Source organism: Centrocercus urophasianus, unplaced genomic scaffold, assembly GCF_019232065.1.
Source record: "Centrocercus urophasianus isolate 14NV4802_14NV808 unplaced genomic scaffold, USGS_Curo_1.0 seq_34, whole genome shotgun sequence".
Classification (NCBI taxonomy): domain Eukaryota; kingdom Metazoa; phylum Chordata; class Aves; order Galliformes; family Phasianidae; genus Centrocercus; species Centrocercus urophasianus.
The window spans coordinates 3,732,769-3,748,079 of record NW_024884911.1 but is presented as its reverse complement, the minus strand read 5'-3'; the positions used below and the strand labels follow the sequence as shown (position 1 = coordinate 3,748,079).

The window sequence follows — 15,311 nt, the reverse complement described above, 5'->3', positions numbered from 1 at the left end:
TGGTGCTTTAACCAGACATTAAGGTGGAGTTACACATTACTGTTGAGCCAACATAAAGGCTAAATCCTGTCAGAGAAGGTGGAAGCTCACGCTCCCTCCTGTGGCCCCATATCCCTGTTCCCCTGTGCCCTGGTGTTATCCCAGGGCCCAGCCAGCCCACCAACCTGACAGAGATGAGCCTGCTTTCTGTCAGCAGGGCTTTCTGCTGGTATGGCCCTTCTCCAGGGTCTAACCTGGGGTCCAACAAGTACAGACGATCTCAGCAGGAGGGATGGAGCCCCCAACCGCCTCAGGATGTGCTGTGTAAATCCTCATGGCAACAAATACAGGCTGACCTGCCACTTGTTTGTTTCAGTGTTTGAAAGTTTAGCAAACAGAGTTTGTATCTGCCTGCACAGAAATTCCCACCCTCTTAGTCACAGTGGGCCCTGCAGCAGAGTGTCGGGTCAGGAACCAGGACCTCTGCACAGCGAACGTCAGTGCTTCCTTCCCCATGCCTCACTTTTTCCTACTGTGAGAGGGAGACAGTAATCACTTGGAAGAGTGACACGACCTGACTCATCAGTGCACGCAAAGCTGGGTCGCAAAAGGGAAAGGGAAGCCAAGAGAGAATGATTTGCTCCTTACACCTCACTTGAGCAATGGCCACCTCTCACAGACCTGATAGAGAATGCAGCTCCTGTATCCCTGCTGACGCCTCATCCGAGGCTGGGGTCTGTCTCAGAGACCACACACAGCCACACACAGCTGCAGGGCCTAGCTTTAGCCTGGGTGATTATCCTTCGATGAACCCCAGACCTCCTTTTCCCTGCACAGTCCCCCCATTGGCGCATCGCAGCCCAACTGCTGCCCGCAGCCTCGCAGACTCCTCCCAGGAAGTCCCAGCAGCAGATGAAGCATTTCAGGTCCACGGAGAAGCCGGCATGCATGCAAGTTCGGCCCGGGCACCGGGGCCGGACTTCTGCAGTGTAATGCAGCGTGGCCCAGCTTGACGTAAGTCGGTTTTGCCCCCTCTGCTGCCCCTGCTGAGGGGCCAATGCGTGTGCCCTCTCTGGCCGCTGCTTCTGCATCCACCCTGCGCTCCCATTGTGCCCCGTGCCGTGGTGGCTGCTGGGGTCCTGTGCCCCCAGAGCCCTCCAGGTGCAGCCTGGCAGTGTCTGGGCAGCACTGGGGTGGAGGAGACCGCAGGAGTGACGGGTCCCTGCGGTGACCTTTTAGCTGTGCCCCGTCCTGCTTGGCTGGCTCTTTGCAGGGAACACAGCTACAGCACTGCCTGAAAACCCAACGAGGAGAGAGGATCCCTGAGCTTTCCCCAGGCTTTTTGGCTCTCCAGTGACTGAGCCCACTTTCAAAACAGTGCTCGGGGCTGGGGAGGGGAAGCAGAGTCCCTTTCCCCAACCCCAGAGCTTCCAGCGCTGCCTCCAGCTCCTCGCAGGAGCCTCGAGCACAGCACCCAGGCACGCTCTGCAGGTCGGTGCAACCCAGTAAAGCCCTTTTTAATGCCTCCATTTTGTCAACTGCAGGATTAGTTCCTTTCACACTGCCTGTCCCAGCTCCTGTGCTCTGCAGGAACAAGGCAGGTATTGCACAGCCCCAACAATGCCCCTTGTTTTCCCTAAGTCATGCTCTTTTTTCCCAGCTGGGCAAAGAGATGTTAAACTGGCTGGCAGCTGCTTTGTATTTGTATTAAAAGTAACATACGATGCAAAGTGGTCTCACGTCCTGCACGATGGGCAGTGCATCCAGCAGTTCCTTATCTGTGGGCTGGCCAGCTTCAAATCTGGTGTATTTTTTTTTATTATTATTTGTTTGTGGCAGGATAAATTAACCTGTAGCTGGTGAAAATAAAAATGCATGCATCCTCCAGACTCACCCCTTTTATCTAAAGCATCTAACAAGGAGGTGTTATTTTAGCTTTAATACCATGTGCTTCAGCAATGCTGAGGGGGCTTGAAGTGAAAGAATGGTCTGTTTTAAGCACAGAAATTAATTTGAGAAATTAATTAAAGAAAACCTAGACACCCAAATCCATAAGCATATCTAAGGCCCTTGTTTCCCTTGAAAGCCCCAGTGGGCAGAGTGTCTGAGCAGCATGGCCAAGCCACAGCCCTAGCAAGGAAGGTAAAGGTGCTGGGGGAGGAAGGCAGAGGCTGGTGGCAGCAGGGATCAAAGCAAGCACATGGGAATGTAGTGCTGGAAACCCTGTTCTGAGGGATGCCTTCTTGCTGGTGTCTGTACCCCAGTGCAGAGGAAAGCATGAAAATGGGGGAGAGGAGCAGAAGCTGCACTTTTTCTTGTGACCCTGCCCTCCTGTGTGTTGCAGGCACAAAGGGCAGTCTCAGCCCTAACTGACATTGCAGTGACAACACACACAGCCTCTGGGCTGCATTTACTACCCGGAGTGCAAAAACTCAGCCTTGGGTCTGGATTTGCGCTGCGTCCCCAGGTACACAGAGCCTTTGCTTTGTGCCTGCAGTCAGGGAGTGATTTTCTCATCCCTTTGCTTTGTGTTTGGGGCCAATGCAGGTCTGTGCTGTGCGACTGCAGGAGCTGTGGCATGCTCAGGAGAGCAGGACCGTTTCTGCGTCACTTCTTACTGGAGAGGAATTGCAGCGCTGGATATAGCTCGTACTGCAGCCAGGTACTGAATGCCCAGCATGGCTGCTTCTGGCCTGCAGCCCAGTCCTTGGCTCAGGCTGCATCTTGTGGAGCCAGGGAATAAGCCATGGCAGTGGCAGTAGATAGCATGTCAGGAGAAGTCACACTGCTGTGATCTCCTCTGTAGCCAGTTATTTGCAAGTAGCGTGTTTGCAGGGAACGCCTCACAAGCATGAGAATACACTTTATAAGGAAAAAAGCTCATTGTTTGTGGGATTGCCTCACCTGAAGGCATTTTCTACTTAAAGCCTCTTGGGTTGCAAAATATTTTGGAAATGAAATATCAGCATCCTCCTGGAGAAAGAAACTTGCAGAGCAAGAGAACAACATGAAGTGGGGAGACAGTGTTAGAGGGCAGAGCATGGCTTCAGCTGCTCATTCTGCAAATCACTGTCCTGCCTAGCTGCTGGGCAAATTGCAACTGGAGGATCACTGTCAGTTTGAGGAGCAGAACAGGCTGAGATGGATGTGAGGGCTGCATGGCTCTGAGCCTGTGTTGCTCTCCAGCACAATGGGCAGCCATGCAGGGCAGCATCACGCAGGCTGGGGATGGGACAAGGAGGCATCAAGGGAAGAAACTTTGCCATTTCCATTTCTGAAAGGATGTGAGCCTTTCCTCCAACTGGCAATTTCTAGACTTGTAGCACCTTATTCCTGCTGACCCCATCACTCTTGCCAGTGTCTGACCTGTGGCCAGCAGCAGCCCCACCATAAAAAATACAGCACTGGAGCTGTTAATTTTTAACCCTCAACTATCTTTTACTTTCCAAGCCACAAATCCTCTTACTCCCACCCAAAACAGCTGAGGCACAGGTCTTGCTGGCTGCAATGCTCATAAGCTTGTGTAGCAAAGAAAGAGAATAGGGGAGAGGCATGGGGCTCCCCTATACCCAAAGAGGCACGATTCCTGATCGCCCTTGGCCACCTGCCTGGCCCACGGGGGAGCACAGAGTCCACTCACTGCCCTCTGAAACACAGAGCTCCTTGCATTAATTTGCCCAAATCCCCAACGAAGGCTGGGTTATGTAACGAATCCTCAAGGATTGTAAAGTCCTCAAAGAAACGTTCTTGGGGCACTTCTCAAAGGCTGGGGCAACTTTGCAGGAAGGGCAGCAGCAAGCAGGTAAGTGAGGAGTTACTGCAGGGGAGATCCTATATCCCCCCATCATCCTGACAGATCCTCTTCCTGCACATCCTAGCTCCACATCTCACATCTTGGCTATTCTCATGTGCCTTCCTTGTCTGTGTTTAAATGCATTTTACTTGCTGTGGGAAAGATAATTTTCTTGGCTCAATGCTTTGCAGATGCACTGCTCATGTCCCCATGCTGGCTTTTCTTGGTGCATTATTAAGCATAATTTGTCTCCAGTTTCCAGTCCCCTCCCTGTCTGGTTGCCTTTTCTCCTGTGCTGCTGAGTTATTAAATTCTGCCTCTGCTGCTTTTCATCATCCTTGTGATAAATCCCCCATCAAGGACAGCAGACTTCTCCTGCCATGCTTATCCAGCTGGAAAGAGGCTTTTGCTCTGCACGCTTTCCCCTTCTAGCCCCATAGCCATGAGGCACATGGATATTAGACACCAAAAGGCCTGAGGGCCTGGCAAAGAGATTCTTATGATGGGGGAAAACAGACACTATTCAAAGCAAAACCCTGAGGTTCAGGGTTATTGGCCTGGCTGTTAGACCCTGGCTGAGCTCATTTGACTTCATGCTTTATTCCAGCTGGAAACAAGGTATAAAACATCGCTAGTACCCCAGTGAGGGTACCTGCTGGGTGAGCAGAGATGGGAGGGCACAAATACGAAGGCAACCCTTCCAGGAGGGCACATCCCTTTCTCTCGTGGCCCCACTGCCACTGGTGAAAGCTCCAAGCTCTCTTTCTCACTCTTTGCAGGCAAAAATGTCAAGGCCAGTGCAAGCCCGGAGGCTGGAGGGAGTAGATAAGAATATCTGGTGAGTTAAGCTGCTACTGGGCAGTTCCTGCTTTACCCTGGTGGTCCTTGTGGCTTTAGGCAGCCTAATGTAATGGGCTTTGCTCAAAGCTGTGCTGCACCCAGCTTCAAGCTACAAAGCACTGATGAGATGCTGTGTGTGAGGTGGGCACTGAGCCCAGCCAGCCTTACCTTTGCAGACCTTTCATGATGTCTGAATGCAAATTTTTGCAGCTTGAATACCTCTGGTCTGTTCAGAATTGGTGTTGTCTCCTTCAAAAAGATTAAAACCATTCCCAGTGAGATAGTACCTGGCTCTGCTATAATTAATACAGGTCTGAAATGCCCTGTGCTTGGGGCAGCAGTGAGGATGGGCCAGAAAACAGCCTTGCCATGGAGGCACCCACCTCGCTTCCTGCCAGTGAGATGCCAACAAGCAGAGCCAGTGCCACCAAGCTGCCCCAGGCTGCCCAGACCCTCTGTAAATGCTTACTGTTCTCTTCCTCCCATCTCTCTAGGGTGGAATTTGTAAAACTGGCTACTACCTACTCCACGGTGAACCTGGGCCAGGGCTTCCCTGACTTCCCCCCACCAGAGTTTTTGAAGGAGGCATTCAACAGAGCCGTCAGCGGGGAGAAGCACATGCTGCACCAGTACACCCGTGCCTTCGTGCGTGGACAGCCTCCAGCTCGGCGGTATCGCGAGCCCTGCCCATCAGATGGGCCATGGGCAACACGTATCTTGGCTGGGCACGTGGGCTGGGTACCCCCAGCTGCTGTGATGGGCAGGTGGAAGTGACCCAGATCTGCATTAACAAACATCCCCTTCTTGTAATACCTTCCAGCTTTGCCTCTGTCTTCTTTCCAGAATCCTGCTTTGCCATTGCAGAGGTCAGGGTGGTAGTTACTAGTTTCTGAAATGCTCCTCTGACAGTGCTGGCTGGGCAAGGAGAAGCTGCTCTTATTTAAGCAGGATTTCTGTCACCTGCAATTGGCAGAGCTGGCAATAGCTGGGGTACCTTGCAAGGGAAAAAGGAGAGAATTGTTTCAGGAAGGAAACATGTCCCCGCTCTGCTTCAGGGACACATTGGCTGATGTGGAGGACCAGGAGACACAGGGTTTATTGCTAAATTGCCTCCCATGGCACAAAGCACCTGAGTATGTGAGGTGCAACCATCGTAGTAGTGGAACCAAACCCAGGGCACTTGAGTACCCAGCCCCATCGGGGGGCTCATTCCTCTTTCAGAAGGCTTCTACCAGTCACTTCCCACCTGTTCCTCTCACCCCACAGGGCCATCCACCACTGGTGAAAATCCTAGCCCAGCTTTTTGGGAAGCTGCTTGGTCGAGACCTGGATCCTATGACCAATGTGATGGTGACTGTGGGGGCATACCAGGCCCTTTTCTGCTGCTTCCAGGCTTTCATTGATGAAGGCGATGAGGTAACCCCGGGAACTGGGCTTGTCATATGAGCAGCCTTTCCCTGGGAGAACTCTTTCTAGATCTGCTGGCAGCTGCAGCCTGTTTTTTTTAGCCCATTTGCAGAGCCAGAAAGGCTTTATCCGCACTTCTCTATCTGAGCTTCTAAAGGGAAAATCGCAGCAGGGCACAGACTCATTTCTGTGTAAGGCAAAACAATTCTTTTGTCCCAAGTGATGTTCTTCCCAATTCACTGCCCATTGGCAATGCATGTTCTCCATATTGCAATAATTGAGGGATTAAGTTCTGAGCAGGGCCAGGAGGGTGCTGACATTCCCCATCTCTTCCAGGTGATAATCATTGAGCCCTTTTTTGACTGCTATGAGCCAATGGTGAAAATGGCTGGTGGGACACCTGTGTACATCTCGCTGAGACCGGTGAGTGGGTCAGAGCAGTGCCACTGAGGAGGGAATAGGAGTTGTATCATGGTGAGCAGTGAATGGAGAGCAGAAGCAGCAAAGCAAGCTGAGATTCTCCTCTATTCTCTCTAGAAAGCTCCAAAAGAAGGAAAATTGATGTCAAGTGCAGATTGGCAGCTGGACCCGGCCGAACTGGCTTCTAAATTCAGTGAGCAGACAAAAGCCATCGTCCTGAACTCACCCAACAACCCGCTGGGCAAGGTAATGCCTCTGGCTTATGGGGACAGCCCTGAGAGAGCATTGGGCTGCTCCAGCTCAGCCAGTCCCGTCTGAGGTGCAGCAGCAACTCCACCTTCCTGATACACAAGGAAGAGGGTTCTGTTGGCTACTGTGTGCTCAGAGCTGCTCGTGCTGCATCTCAGCTCCGCTCCCTGCCTGCTGCAGGTGTTCAGCCGAGGGGAGCTGGAGCTCATTGCAGACCTGTGTGTGAAGCATGACGCCCTTTGCATCAGCGATGAAGTGTACGAGTGGCTGGTGTACGACGGGAAGGAGCACATCCGCATCGGTATGGAGAACAGCGGGGCTGATCCTGGGCTTCTCCTGTGGGTACAACATCTTTGGGCAGCTCCATCCAGGAAAGGAACTGGGAATATAACTGGGTCCCCTGGCAATTGTAAAGGCTGCTTGCATGTACAGCTCTAGCAGGCCCACCTCCCATTAGAGCTGTACTTCAATTTCAGCCACCACACCAAGGATTTGTTATGGAGCCTTGACTTCTAGAACCACTGAGTTGTGGCTTCATAACATGAGATCTGGAGAAAAGAGCCTTTTGGCTTCCGTGAAACTGAATTTTATCCTCTGCAGTGTAAAGCCACAGTTTTCTGGGTGCCTCTAGTTTCGGGACATCCATTTCAGCATGATTTCAGAGGTCTCTTCTTTCTGTCTCTGTAACATGCAATTACCCTGTTGCAAGGAAGTAATATTGGCACCTCTGGGAACTCTCAGGACTGGTATATGGGTATAAAACCAGTTGATAATATAGACATGCTGTTGAGAAATCTGCCTGGCTGCTTAGGGTGTGCCTTGGTGCCCACCCAGGGGAAAGATGCCATCATGGCCCAAAGAGACCATCTTGGTTCTGGTGGGAAAAGAGCTTCCACCATGTCACTAGCATAGCTCAGACATCAGCATGGCAGAGCCATCAGCATTTCTCTTGCTTTATTGCCAGCCAGTTTGCCAGGGATGTGGGACCGCACAGTGATCATTGGGAGTGCTGGAAAAACCTTCAGTGTCACTGGCTGGAAAGTAAGTTCCCCATGCAACACCTCATTGCCTCCCCATCCCTGTCCCTTTGCTCTAGATCACACTGGGCACAGCACTGAGGACAATTGCACACTTAACTTTGAGCCTCAGTTCCTCAAAATACCAATACTTTACAACAGCCCTGTCTGGAAAGTGTTACCAAAGCTTGAGGAGGCACCTAATCTTACCACCTTCCTCCTCCTCTCCCGGCCATAGGTGGGTTGGACTGTGGGATCCAACCGGCTGCTGCAGCACCTGCGTACCGTGCACCAGAACTCAGTGTACCACTGTGCTACAGCTGCACAGGTAAGGCAGCTCCTTGCAGCCAGCCCCACAGCCCCCGAACCAGCCTTGGCCATCTTCCCACTGCTTCCTCTCCCTTCACAGGATGCTGTGGCCCAAGGTTTCCAGAGGGAGTTTGAACACTATGGGAAACCAGACAGCTACTTTGTCCAACTGCCCAGGGAACTGCAGCAAAAGAGAGACCAGCTGGTCCAGAGCTTGGCTGCGGTGGGGATGAAACCCATCATCCCTGAGGGCACCTACTTCTTGGTGGCAGATATCTCCGAGTTCAGTGAGTTCTGGTGTTGCTTGGGGAGGGCAGAGCAAGGGGTCAGCTCAGCCTGGTACCACTACTAGGGACAGGAACCTGCACAAACACCATCCAAAGAGGGAAGGGACCACACATTCGAGCTCCCAGAGGCTGTGGGTTCGGGGTGGGGCACCCAGCCACAGCCTCTGTGCTGCTCCTCCTGCAGAATCCGAAGTCCCTGATGTCCCCAGCTCCGATGAGCCCTACGACTCCAGATTTGCAAAGTGGATGGTCAAGAACAAGGTAAATTTGTCTGCTCCTTTTTCTCTGTGGTGACTGTGGGTGGGTTTGTGCCCTCACAAGGAGCCTGTAGCAGCAGCAATAGCATCAGTAGGCAATGTCCTCATCCAGGCTTGGTTTTAGGGTCACGGCCATGGTGCCTGGCAGGGCTGGGGCTCTCCCATCCCATGTGTGTGTCCTGCAGCCCAAGGCTGGGGGACATTTGGGGTCTGTCAGGTTTCAACTTTGTCAGCCTGAGCAGAGCACCAAGGGCATCTATGAGCATGTCTATGAGACTCGTGAACAACAGGTCACAGCTTTGCCCCCTGCCCATGGCAGTTACATAACTCTACATCTTCCCCTCCCCAGGGACTGGCGGCCATCCCACTCTCGGCGTTCTACTGTGAGGCTCACAAGAACAACTACAACAGTTTCATCCGGTTCTGCTTTGCCAAGGTGAGACACATGGCCAAGGGCATCGCAGCTGGGCATGGCCAGCCCACACCCCTCAGGTTTGGCTCTGCTTGCATTACATGAAACACAGGACAAGAATTGTTTGGGTTTTTTTGTACAGACAACAAATGTAGTGAGGGGGGACCTGGCTGGAGCCCACAAACTGAACCCCTGGTGTTTATTTAGGAGGATGCCACACTGAAGGCAGCAGATGACATACTGCAAAAATGGAAACTGGAGAAAACTGCTCCCTGAAGACACTGCAGAGGGAACCAGGCTCTCCATGGCTGCACTTCTTCCTCTTCCTTTACTTGGCTACAAACATTGCTACATCCTGATTTTTGTGCTTTCAACCTCATTTTCTGTCAGACAAGTGGCTATGAGGCCTGCCAGGCCCAGGTCTGGGGGACACAGCTTTCACTGTGAAACAATTGCAAGCAGTGAGCCTCCATATGCACTGCCGCCATTTGGCATTTTTCCTTCACGCTTAAAGACTTTGCTCATCAGTTCTGAGATGTGTCCAGCAAAACACAAGAGTAAGGATGGCTCCTGGTATCTTCTCCACCACCAAATTCTGAAAAAGCATTTCAGGACCTACCTGCAGGGCTACGCTGGGTGCACTGCAGGGCAGCATCCCCAGCAGCACTCACTTTCTTCAGGAGACTGTGTGGGGTCACTGCTCCCTCAGCAAGCTGATTCACACAGTCCTGAAAGCTGTAAACCCAGAGAGCTGATGTTTCCAAAAATCAGCAGTATTCCCTTCGACTTTGGGAAGGTGAACATAGGTTCAGTAACCGTCTGCCCTCAGGAAATAGGTCTTTAAATGGAGCTTTGCTACTGCCAGCCTTCCCTGTGCACCCACACATTGCACATAGTCGATGCCTTGCAGCATCCCCTGGGCTGCAAAGCAGAACTGCAGCCTCTTGATGGGTACATGCAGCAGGGAAGGAGAGCTGGGGCTGGTGGGACAACGGGAGCAGCATTGCAGCAGGTGGTTCTTGCATCATTCTTCATTTCAAGCTGGATAAAAGCATAGGTTGTGATCAAAAATTGCACTGGAGTCATTTGCAACATGAGATAAATATTTGTGACTGTTAAATTATTAAAGTTGAATTAATTGACGAGTAAATGTGTCTGTAATTATGGGGCTGACACAGATCTCCCAGAGAGCTGCCACCCGTTCCCTGGGTAACATCTGCACCACGTCCCACAGCAGCAGCGCTGCAGGGCTTCAGCGTTGGGATGCAGCTCAGCAGCGTCCTGCGGTCACCCACCGGGCAGCGCAACGCAGCGCACCCTGCTTAACTCGCCAGGCCGCGCGGAGGACTCAACACCGCCAATGCGCCGTCCTCTGTCCAGCCATTGGTTCACGTGACACCGGCTCCAGCCTATCTTAGGCGGGAATCGGCGCCCGCGGACCAATCACAGCCATGGAGGGGCGTGGCCAAGGAACGCGTGGGAGAAGATGGCGGACGGCGGCGCGGCGAAGCGGCCCAAAGGCGTGCAGGTGGGGCGCGGGGCGGTTGCTATGGTTACGGCTCCCCGAAGGGGAGCGCGGGGGTAACGGCCGCTGTGCCCGCAGGTTGAGGACAGGAAGGTGAACTGGCGGCGCTGGAAGCAGGAGAGTAAGGCCGAGGGCCCCTCGCGGTCGAGGAGGGGAGCGGAGCTATGGGGGGACTCGGCGGGGTCCGGTGCTGCCTGCCCTGAGCGCTCCCGGCCCGGCCGTTAAATGGAGGGGCTTCGTGTCCGTGCCAGGGAAAGCAGAGAAGAAGAAATGGAAGGAGCTGAACCTGCTGAAGAAGCTGGAAAAGCAGCGGATGCGGGAGGTGGCAGAGAAACAGGCGAAGGAGGAGGAACAGCAGCAGCAACAGCAGGAGGACAAAGGTGCAGCCGCTGGGCTGGCTGAGGTGGAAACGGTCCGTGGGTGCCGCGCACAGCCGGTGTGAACCCTGCTGACCGCCCTCTGCCCCCAGGGCGGCACTACACGCTGAGCGTGGCCCTGCCGGGCTCCATCCTGAACAACGCGCAGTCGCTGGAGCTGCGGACGTACCTGGCCGGGCAGATCGCTCGAGCGTGTGCCATCTTCTGCGTGGATGAGATCGTGGTGTTCGACGAGCATGGAGAAGATGCCAAGTAAGGATGAGCTGTTTTGGTCTGCAGGAAGCTTCTCGTCTGTGTTCCTTCAGTCTTTTTTTAGCTGAGATCGGGAAAGAAATGTCTGTACCCCAAGCAAGTGCTCCTGACACCGGGATCACAGGGGATCACAGGGCTGTCTCGGCAAAGATGGTCATTTACCTGTGCTGGAAGCTGGGATGCAGGGATGATGGAGATGCTTTAAAGGAATGGCACCTGTTCCTTCAGCTTCTCATCTGAACCTATGCCTGTGTTCACTGGAAAGCACTGCAATGCTGTAGAATCCAACTGCCAGGTTGTATTAAAAAAACAAACAAAACAGATACATAAAGGTTAAAAATGACAACAACAAAAAAAAACCCAAATAAGATCTTTGACTTGGAGAGTTCCAGATAGAACTTGTTAATATCTCTACTTCTGGAGCAGCCCTTTTCTAAGGTGGCCCATTTAGTTCTGTAGAGGGTGAGGGAGCTGCTATTCTTACATTAAGAGAAGGGCTTAGTCTTCTGGAGACCTGACCCTCTGGGGCTGTGCAGTCTTGTACTGAGGTCAGACTGTTCTCTCTCTTTCAGGAGCGTGGAAGGGGAATTTGAAGGAATTGGGAAGAGAGGAAAGGCTTGTGTGCAGCTGGCTCGGATCCTGCAGTACTTGGAGTGCCCTCAGTAAGTCCACTGTGGTCAGATTGTGCATCTTATCAGTGGAACTGAAATGATAGCAACTGATGATTTGCATGCATCTCTTGTGCTGGAGGCTTTGGGAGCAGGAGCTAAATTCTGTGTGTGTAGCATGATTTGTAGGAACACAGGATCTAATTGCTTCAAGGGTGGTTCAGTTTAACTGAAAGAAAAGGAGGGACTTAAGGGAGCTAGGCATGGTTTTCTCTGTTCTTGATTCCTTTGGAATTAGTACAAAGCTAGGACTGACAATTTTTATATTTGAACCTTCTCTAATAACAGGTACTTGAGGAAATCATTTTTTCCAAAACATGGGGATCTGCAATTTGCAGGTAATGATTGAATTCTCTCTGTCTCAATCTGTTGATTCCCCCTCCGTGAGCTCTGGCTCTCATTTAGCATGGAATGCACAGAACTTAAAGTCTTTTCCCCACCATATAGCACAAGTGAGATGCTGTGCTCCATTGGAGAAGAGAGGGAGGAGGTAGCAGAGCAGCTGTACTTACACTTATGTTCCCATAGTCCATCTTCTGTCCTTAGTTGTTGCTTTCCTGTGTGCTGTTCCAGGGCTCCTCAACCCACTGGACAGCCCTCACCACATGCGGGTGGATGAGGATTCAGAGTACCGAGAAGGTGTGGTGTTGGACCGGCCAAGTAAGCCAGGCAGAGGCTCGTTTGTCAACTGTGGGATGAAGAAGGTATGGCAGTGTGCAACCTGCAGATCCCAAAACAGCTTACCCTGGCACTCTGACATGTTTGAAACAGGCGCAGTGGGTTACAAGTATTGCTGGATTTTTGAGCATCCTGCTTCATAGCAGGCTGGGATGAATTTAATGCTGTTGCTGTCTTGTTCATGGCTGTTACGGGTTGTTCATGGCTTCCCAAGTTCTGGCAGGTCCATTCCAGCATGTTACTGCTTTGTGCTGGGTTTGAACCTCTGAGCAGCAAAATAAGTCTCAGGCTGATGACCCAACCGCTGTGAACTCGCTCAGCACAGACCCTGATTGCAGAGCTCCTCATTCCAGCTCTAGGCCAGAACAGTCCCCACCCTTTCTCCTCCCAACCTTCCTCAGTACCTCCAGGCTGCACTAACATTGCTGGTGTCTGTCTCTGCAGGAGGTACAGATTGACAAACAGCTGAAGCCCGGTCTGCGCGTCACCGTGCGCCTGCAGGAACCTCAGAATCCAGGTGATTACTGCTCCATTAGCATCTGTGAATTCGACTCCTGTTGCAGTTGGTCCTTGTGTAACAGCCTTCAGATCATTAATGTTTGAGGATACTCCACTGTGTTCTTTTTACTACATGTACAATTTAGTAACACCCTTCCCATAGCTCCTAGTTTATTGGGAAGAAATGCCAGCTCTTTGATCAACAATAAGTAGTCCAAGCATGCTCACTTTCCAGAAGGCACCAAAAGAGTGGCTCTTGGCTGTGCAACAGAACGGTGCCTTAACACAGGAGAAACCTCAGGATGTGGCTGGTGAAATTCAGCTCTTATCAGGTGATTATTGGGGCTGTTCACCTCTTTGCTTCCCTTTCAGAAACTAAAGTACGGAAGGGCACTGTGGTGTCCTCACAGCACCCTCGCACGGTGTCTGGTTTGTACTGGGGTTACAGCGTCCGCCTTGCCTCCTGCCTCAGTAAGTGCCCAGAGGGTTTCTTTGCTTTTTACTCTGCGGAAGGATCTTAATCCCACCTGGGCTTCCACACCAATCTCAGCCTTACTGGGTACACTTCTGCTGCTTAAAGTTCTTGTTCTGTCTCACGTAGCTCAAATCTGAGGGCTAAAATTACAAGCGTGAGTTTCCCCATTCATCCTCCAGTACTCTGCCCTCTACCTCCACATTACCACTGCTCTAAACATCCGTGTTGTGGCAACACAGACAAGAGCTGGTTACCTCCATCTCCATTTCTGTGCTACCTCCCACTTGTCCACATCAACGCCTACAGTGACATCAGAGCTCAAGAGCCCTGCAAAATCCTTTTACACTGTCTTCTGATAGAAGGAAAATCATAAGCCATTCATCAAGGAATGGCTCTTGGTACCTGCTGAGCTTTGAGGTGCTGCAGTTGAGTGCCAGGAGACTCCTGCAGCAAGGGAAATAAGCAGGGAAAGGGCTCGTTCTTTAGAAGGTGCACAGTGGCACTGGAAAACAATCATTTCTGCTGCTACCACTCACCTGTGAAGTGTCTGAGCTGCTCAGAAGGCAGCATGGGTGAGAGCACCACTATGATAACCACATTTTGTGTGTGTTTGCCAGGTGCTGTCTTCTCAGAATGCCCATTCAAGGAAGGCTACGATCTCTCTATTGGGACCTCAGAGCGGGGTAACTCCGTGGACCAGGTCACCCTCCCCTCCTTTAGGTCTGTATCCAAGTGAAAAAGAAGTGTTTATACAAAGCCAATTCTTAATCTGCTTTAAGGTTCAAGGCACACAAGATGCTCCCCTATGTAAATCTTGAAACATCTGCACTGGCGTGAGGGTAAGAGCCATTCTCCCCTCTCACTCTGTCCCTATGCTCTCCCATAGGCACATTCTTGTCGTATTTGGAGGTCTTCAGGGCTTGGAAGCTGGGGTCGATGCAGACCCAAACCTGGAGGTCACTGACCCAAGCGTCTTGTTTGACTTCTACCTGAACACCTGTCCCAGCCAAGGCAGCCGAACCATCCGAACAGAGGTAAGGCAGGGGGCTGACGGCACTGGAGGTGCAGTGCCTGTGAGCACAGAACATTTCTGTCCCTGGAAGGGACACACATCCAACCACAATGTTCTTCCCCACAGCAGTGCCTCAGCCAAGAGCCACTGGCTTGCCCAGCAGGCAATTGAGGGCGGCAGTTCTGACTGCTCTCTGGTCTGTTCCAGGAAGCATTGCTGATCTCTCTGTCGGCACTGAGACCTCACATTGATGAGGCTGTGAAGACTCCCACTGACAGCTTAGAAAAAGAAAACCACTGACCCTGTCCTCCACTTGGACTGCCTCTGGGATTAGCCTGTTGCTATTCAAACACAGAGAATCACTCCAGGAACCCAGCAGGGCCAGCCTTTGGGAAGCTGAAGATACAAAGTAAGTAAAGCCAGCACCGCTGCTCAACCAAGTCTCCAGCATCTCTGGACCATTCTGCTGCAACATCCAGACAAAAGCTGGTCAGCAAACTGACTGTCAGCAATTCAGATGTCTTGGGTAGAGAATAAAACAGTACCAAACCTCCACTTCCTCGAAAGTCCACGTGTGAGCGTTTTGTGTTACAGAATCACAAGGTTGGAAATGACCTGCAAGATCGTGTTGAAGGTGAGCAGTCAGCATCCAGGTAGCTTGCATTCTGAGTGCCCCTGCAGCAGTGTGGCCCTCAAGGTTCAAAAGTAGTAATTTAATCCTTGTGTCAAGCGCGTGTTCCTGTCACACAGTCTGACTCCAGCTCCCCCTCAACTCAAAGGCTTCATCCTTCCCAAGGGCAGGAAGGGCTGGAGCTGCTGCCTTTATCTCAGCAGGAAGGGGAAGGACGTTCAGACTT

At 51.9% G+C, this 15,311-nt stretch overlaps 2 protein-coding genes across 3 annotated transcripts; both read left to right on the top strand.

Moving 5' to 3' along the window:
• The first annotated feature begins 873 nt into the window (after window positions 1-873).
• KYAT1 (kynurenine aminotransferase 1) lies at window positions 874-10,119 on the top strand. Of its 2 annotated transcripts, none has more exons than XM_042830536.1 (14): window positions 874-993; window positions 2,527-2,641; window positions 4,552-4,610; window positions 5,107-5,257; window positions 5,879-6,028; window positions 6,356-6,442; window positions 6,557-6,685; window positions 6,869-6,989; window positions 7,653-7,729; window positions 7,943-8,032; window positions 8,114-8,300; window positions 8,485-8,561; window positions 8,907-8,993; window positions 9,177-10,119. In XM_042830536.1, exons 2-14 carry the CDS (start codon window positions 2,558-2,560, stop codon window positions 9,243-9,245), a joined length of 1,368 nt encoding a protein of 455 aa, XP_042686470.1. In that variant the 5' UTR covers window positions 874-993; window positions 2,527-2,557; the 3' UTR covers window positions 9,246-10,119. The 2 variants fall into 2 exon arrangements, with proteins under 2 accessions (XP_042686470.1, XP_042686471.1); XM_042830537.1 differs by lacking the exon at window positions 874-993 and adding an exon at window positions 2,354-2,446.
• A 314-nt stretch (window positions 10,120-10,433) lies between these two features.
• On the top strand, window positions 10,434-15,020 carry SPOUT1 (SPOUT domain containing methyltransferase 1). The gene is made up of 12 exons (XM_042830540.1): window positions 10,434-10,497; window positions 10,573-10,615; window positions 10,746-10,874; window positions 10,964-11,123; window positions 11,696-11,785; window positions 12,080-12,129; window positions 12,365-12,495; window positions 12,914-12,986; window positions 13,340-13,438; window positions 14,060-14,162; window positions 14,329-14,476; window positions 14,662-15,020. The coding sequence occupies exons 1-12, from the start codon at window positions 10,456-10,458 to the stop codon at window positions 14,752-14,754; spliced, it is 1,161 nt and encodes a 386-aa protein (XP_042686474.1). The 5' UTR covers window positions 10,434-10,455; the 3' UTR covers window positions 14,755-15,020.
• Window positions 15,021-15,311: the final 291 nt, after the last annotated feature.

Bases quoted from the DNA above. Each gene is read 5' to 3' on its own strand.
- KYAT1 (XM_042830536.1), top strand. From the start codon at position 2,558: ATGCTCAGGAGAGCAGGACCGTTTCTGCGTCACTTCTTACTGGAGAGG. The intron at 2,642-4,551 runs GTACTGAATGCC...CACTCTTTGCAG, and splicing joins ATAGCTCGTACTGCAGCCAG to GCAAAAATGTCAAGGCCAGT. The intron at 8,994-9,176 runs GTGAGACACATG...GTGTTTATTTAG, and splicing joins TCCGGTTCTGCTTTGCCAAG to GAGGATGCCACACTGAAGGC.
- SPOUT1 (XM_042830540.1), top strand. From the start codon at position 10,456: ATGGCGGACGGCGGCGCGGCGAAGCGGCCCAAAGGCGTGCAG. The intron at 10,498-10,572 runs GTGGGGCGCGGG...CTGTGCCCGCAG, and splicing joins AGCGGCCCAAAGGCGTGCAG to GTTGAGGACAGGAAGGTGAA. The intron at 11,124-11,695 runs GTAAGGATGAGC...TCTCTCTTTCAG, and splicing joins GAGCATGGAGAAGATGCCAA to GAGCGTGGAAGGGGAATTTG.